This window comes from Fukomys damarensis, unplaced genomic scaffold (assembly GCF_012274545.1).
Source record: "Fukomys damarensis isolate Sample0158 unplaced genomic scaffold, DMR_v1.0_HiC HiC_scaffold_32, whole genome shotgun sequence".
NCBI lineage: Eukaryota > Metazoa > Chordata > Mammalia > Rodentia > Bathyergidae > Fukomys > Fukomys damarensis.
The window spans coordinates 32,175,471-32,181,027 of NW_022900944.1; the positions used below are offsets into that span (position 1 = coordinate 32,175,471).

The 5,557-nt window shown below is 45.0% G+C and overlaps 1 protein-coding gene across 5 annotated transcripts in view; it reads right to left on the minus strand.

The window, feature by feature from the left end:
* LOC117283929 (DPEP2 neighbor protein-like) overlaps positions 1–5,282 on the minus strand; it is an 8,438-nt gene extending 3,156 nt beyond the window's left edge. The window contains exons 1-3 of one of the 5 annotated variants that reach the window (XM_033758029.1): positions 1,720–2,177; positions 371–587; positions 107–295 (exon numbers count right to left, since the gene is read on the minus strand). In XM_033758029.1, coding sequence (XP_033613920.1) covers positions 107–275 — 169 coding nt within the window. In that variant the 5' untranslated portion in view covers positions 276–295; positions 371–587; positions 1,720–2,177. Of the gene's footprint in view, positions 1–106; positions 296–370; positions 588–1,719; positions 2,178–3,292; positions 3,599–5,196 lie in introns of those variants that run through there. The other 4 variants (XM_033758028.1, XR_004514990.1, XM_033758030.1 and 1 more) reach the window with 4 other exon arrangements.
* Between the last annotated feature and the right edge of the window lie 275 nt (positions 5,283–5,557).

A 5,557-nucleotide genomic window follows, 5' to 3' on the forward strand; every position in this document is an offset into this window, starting at 1 on the left:
TTTTTGGTACTGGGGATCGAACTTGCATCCTTGTGCTTGCAAGGCAGGCACCAGAACCACTGAGCTAAATCCCTGGCTCACCTCTGAGATGTTTTAACTGCTTTACCTTCTTTTGCTTTGGTTTTTTTTCGGTTTTGTTTTTTTTGAAATAGTGTTTCTCCCTCGAGTCCAGGCTGGCCTCTATCTTGAAATCCTTTTGCTTCAGTCTTCTGAGTACATGGTTGAACCAGCACGCACAGGTGAGTTTTCCATATTGTTGAGTTTGTTGACTGCATTCTGTATCAGTTTGGGTTCACTAGAGGAACAGATTTAATATAAAAAATTATATAATGCGGTAGATGATATATAAGGATTTTCAAGATAGGCTTACAGTAGCGGCCTGCAGTGTCAGGTGTGGAAGAGTGCAAAAAGGCAGTCTGCAGTCTGGAGAGCCGGGTGATCCAGTCAAAGGTCAAAGACCTGGAGCTCACAGAAGAGTTTGATGAGAGTTCATGTCCTGAAGCCGGAGAGTCTGTGTTGAAAGACTGGAGAATCAGCTCTGGAATCTTGGAGACAGATGTGCAGAGGTGATGGTGAAGACTGGAACTCTTTGAAGAAGCCAAACAGAGACGTCCTTCTTTCCCTTTTTGTTCTATCCAGGCTATGAGCCTGTCTGTTGCCACCCACTCCCTGGGCGGGTTTTCCTTCTTCAGTAAGTCAATCATCCAGACACACCCAAACCTGTGCTGAGCCAATCAGCTAAGCACCTCTCATTCAAGTTGACACCACAGTCAACTATCACATATTCCATGGTGACATTTTACACCTTTGTCTATTCATTATTTTTCCTGTAAAGTGATATTTGTGGGAAACATATATTCATTGAATGATTAATTCATTCATTTATAGATGCAGTCTCAATATGTACCCTGAACTGGCCTTTAATTAATTCATGGGCTTAAGTAATCTTCCCTCCATGTCCCAAGTACCTGAAATTGTAGACATGCACCAGTGTGGTGACTACTGGAAGCTTTTAAAAATAAAGATGCCCTGCCAGGTGTGGTGGCACACACCTGTAATGCCAGCATTCAGGAGGCTGAGGCAGAAGGACTGCCAGGTTCAAGGCCAGCCGGGGCTACATAGTGAGTTTAAGGCCAGCCTCAACTACATAGTGAGAGCCTGCCAAAAAAAGAAAGAAAAGAAAAGGGAAAAAGAACAATGCCCAGGCCCTCATCCTAGAAGCTCACCTGCACTGGTATGGGTGCTGAGAATCTCTCATTGCTAATAGCTCCAAGAGACTATTTTTCTCATGTTTGAATGATTGCAACCCTGAGCCCTCTCCTAATCACAAATCTGCTCTGGTCACACCCAGTATCAGAGAGGAGCTGGGGTGGGTTAATTGAGACTCTCAGCAGGGTCACATTGGGAGCCACAGGGCCTGTGCTTCCTTCTTCTAATTCAGGTTAAGAAAAGTCTTACATCACAAGGTCTTTCCTGACCTTATAGGTATTCATGTCAGGGGAAAATCAACAGTCTTGCCTTTGTAGTCCCTGCTTTCCCCAGGGCTCACTAGGGCTAGAGGCTATGTGTGGCTGGCTGTGCTGGTTCTTTTTCTAAACTGCTCTATTTTTTTCTTGCTATGTAGTTCAGGCTGTCCTTGAGTGCTGGCCTGGAACTCATGGCCATCCTCCTGCCACAGCCTCCTGAATGCTAGGGCATTCTCCTTGTAACAACCAGTACCTCACTCCCATGGTTCAGAGCAGCTAGGGTGACCTTTTTAGCATCCACATCAGATTTTTTTCCGATCCTCCTTATATTCCTGCCACAGCTTCCTCTCACACCTGAAACAAGATACATATTCCTCATCATGACTGACAAGGTCCACACCTACCTCTCCGACTTGTCGTTCATTGTTCTCTATTTTCCTTTCTGGCCACCCTGTTCTTTATGCAGGTCAGCTTCAATTCTACTATAGGGCCTTTTATTTATTTATGGGGGAGTGTGCTGTTACCTGATCTGAGGACCTTTGAACTCAGCTATATCAGCAGTCCTTTTTATTTTTAAGACAGGGCCTTACTAAGTTGCTCATTTGTCCTTGTTCATGTTGAAGTTGTGATCCTCTTGCCTCAGTCTCACAGAGTGTTGGGAACAGAGACGTGTACAAGCACAGCTGCCTCAGGGCTGAGGCTGAACTTGAACTTGTGGTCTTCCTGTCTCAAAATTGTGAACATTTCTTTTACAGATATGTATCAATATGCCTAGGTCTATCTCAGGGCCTTTACACACGGAGGGCCTTCTGGAATGCTTTCCCTTCTGGTACATGATTCCCTTACTCCCATTGCTGCTGAAATATCAAGGAAGCCGTCCTGATCCCCTTGTGAACATGGTAACCTTCATCACTCCATTCTCAAAATATCTTATTTTCCTTTATAGGGTTATCATAACCTGATTGTTTAAATTGTTGTGGTGCTATAGATTGAATGTAGGGTATTGCCCATTGCAGGCACTCAACTGCTGAACAACTCCATACGCAGATATTGTATTTTTTAATCTCATCTTTTATTTGCTGTGTGTTTTGGCAAGAGGGGGTTTGACTGCCTCATTCACCAATATACCCCCAGCAACTAGTACAGTGGCTATAAATAGCAGGTTCTCAATTATTATGAATTTTATGAGTGGACAGATGAGTGGGTATACTGATAGATCTTCTCAGTTATGCTATTCTTTTCTAAACACATACACACAATAGCTCTCATTTTTTATAGCTCTTGTTATTAAACACAAGGCCTCACATATATACAACTTATGCTAAGTCATTCTATGCTAAGTCATATGCTGAGCTACACTCTATCCTGAGGCTCCCTATTTCATAAAGAAATTGTCTTTCTTTTGGCTTTGTTGCTGTTGTTGTTGTTTTTTTGTTTTGCAACAGGGTCTCACTATGTAGCTCAAGCTGGCCCTGAACTCACTACATAACCCAGGTTGGCCTTGAACTCACAACCATCCTCCTGCCTCAGCCTCCTGAGTGCTGGGATTACAGGTATGTGATGCCATGCCCGGCATAGGACTGGCCTGTTTCTTGACCCAAGTAGCAGAGGCATTACTGTAGACTTCATGACATTAGAAACTGCACCCTAGGATTCCTTTTGCTGACAGAGCCCTTAGAAGGGCAGGTCTTACATGTAAGACTATAACTTCAAAGGAAACTGGGAGTTTTGAAGGCTGATCTTGGCCTAGATGGAGTTTCAGTCAAAAACCTTTCCAGGAAAACATTTTATTAAGCATAAAACGCCACTTTTGCCAGAAAGGGCTGGGAAGAAAGGAACAGGTAAGCCATGGAGCAAGTTATTCCTGGGGCTCTTTTTCTGCCTCCCAAGACTACAAGCATGAGGCTCTTTACGTAGTCTTTGCATACTGCTAGAGTTTGCAGAAGCCTAGGCCTCCTGGTTTGTGCTGATGGTTGTCGGATGTGACTGAAGTCAGGTACATTGGACTCTGGCTAGGCTGCTCTGTCACTCTGGTTTGGTGTGCTGAGTAGACAGGTGTTTCTTCTCCACAGGAAGGGATTGTAGAAGCTTGAGCACAGGGGACATCAGGCCTTCTTTGAGGCCAGCCTAACCTGTGGATATTCAAAGGAGCTTATCCTTGGAAGCAGCAGATTTGGAGACTCATTTCCCATAATCAGTTGGCATGGAAGGGTGGACCATTCTGAGAAAGGCTCAGACAGAAGGGCTCAGGGTCTGTATTCAGTAGTGTGCAATAGAAGTCACTGAAGAAGAGGCATTAGCTCTCTTAATCCCCCCAGTGTTCATTATCTCAAGAGTGTTTTAACCAACAATCTATTGCAGAGTCTTATCGCCATTGTTCAAGTGATACATTTTAGAGGCATTGGTTAGACTCTGCTATACCTTGAGGTCTCTTGAGAGCCTACAAGAATGCTGGTTTCTTTGGCCTTTGCTGAGGTAGTGATGGCAGCATCCCCATAGACCAAGTTGTCACCAACCAGGCAGTAGGTCTCTCCTTGCTAGCTCAGCTGGTTTCTCCACATCCTGAATACAGGACATGGTAGTACAACAGGTGTAGGAAGAGCTGTGGGTGCTGCTAGAAAGAAAAACCCAGACCCAGTATATAACTTCTGCCTTATACGCTGTGCTGCCAGGACAACATTCTCCTATGCCTTCTGGGGTGGAGCTCACCAATGTAGTTGGCATGCCAAACGTAACTTGGCCTGCCACTTCTATAGGTCCCCTAGGACGGGATGTTTGCTATAAAAACACTTACTTGGATTTTGTGGAACCAACAGCACCAAGAGAATAGAATATCTATTACTCATAATGACAGAGAAGAGGAGAATCTGAAAATAGGAACCCTCAGTATCTGGGTACTAAGGATAGTCTCACAGGGCATTCTTGTTCCTATCCAACTTCTTTGGATACTCTGTTCACCATCTCTAGTCTCCTTAGCACTTTCTCTTTCCAGGCTTTTCTGTCCCAGCTGTATGATGCCACCCTTTCCCTGCTACTCTTTGCCTCAGACTGGAAAATGTCTAGGGGGCCCATGTGTATGTCTCCGTGACAGCCTGGTATTAATGCCTGAATCTCAAGATTCATGAGAGAGTCTTTACAAAAGAGTCTTTCTTTTTACTTTCTCTCCTTTCTCTCTCTCTCTCTCTCTCTCCCTCTCTCGCTCTCTTTTGGTACTGGGGATCAAACTCAGGTCCTTGAGCTTGCAAGGCAGGTGCTGGAACCACTGAGCTAAATCCCTGGCCCTCTTTCTTTCCTTCCTTCCTTCCTTCTCTCTTTCTTTCATGAGGTCTCACTGTATTTCTAGGCTGCTCTTGAATCCCTAGGCTTAAGTGATCCTCCGCCTTTAGAATCCGAGTAAAAGGGACTATAGACTTGCTCCAAAGCACTCTGCTATAAACGGAAGCATTTTGTAGCTCAAAGAGGATGGCTAACTTTATAGAGATTAAAGTCTTTAAAATACTTGCCCAAAATGTCTCTAGCCCTGAGTGGTAAGTAGGAATACTCTGGGTCCCTGAGTGAGCAAGAGGCTGATAGTCCTTCTTATGACTGGCTAAGTTCAGAAGGGTGGTGGCAATCAAGAAGGACCTGTGAGGGCCCATGGGTTTGTGTGTACTCTGCAGCCTCAGGTACAGAAGCCTGGCCTAGGCTTGCCATCTTCACTGCCCTCTCACGGGACAGATGATAAACTAACCTGAATGTAAAAGTTCCATTCATACCTTCTCTTCCAGGAAAACAGACTGGTATCTAGTATAGAACTTGTCAGGATGTTTTCCCACAATTGAGTAGAATCCCTGCCATGGAAACCACAGGGCTGTGATGTCATCACTACCCACTGAGGCCACATACAGAATCTGTCAACTGAGGAGCAGGATTCAGGCTCTCGGGGTTTGGTGGAGGAGAGCAGGGAGAAGGCAGAAGAACCTGCCCGGCCTGCCAGCTCATATCCTCATTGAGTAGCCACTCTCTGTAGAGCACATCTGTGGATTGGCCCAGCCCCAGAGACCACAGGAAGAAATGAGCACCCTAAATATGATACAGGCCATTGTCAAGAT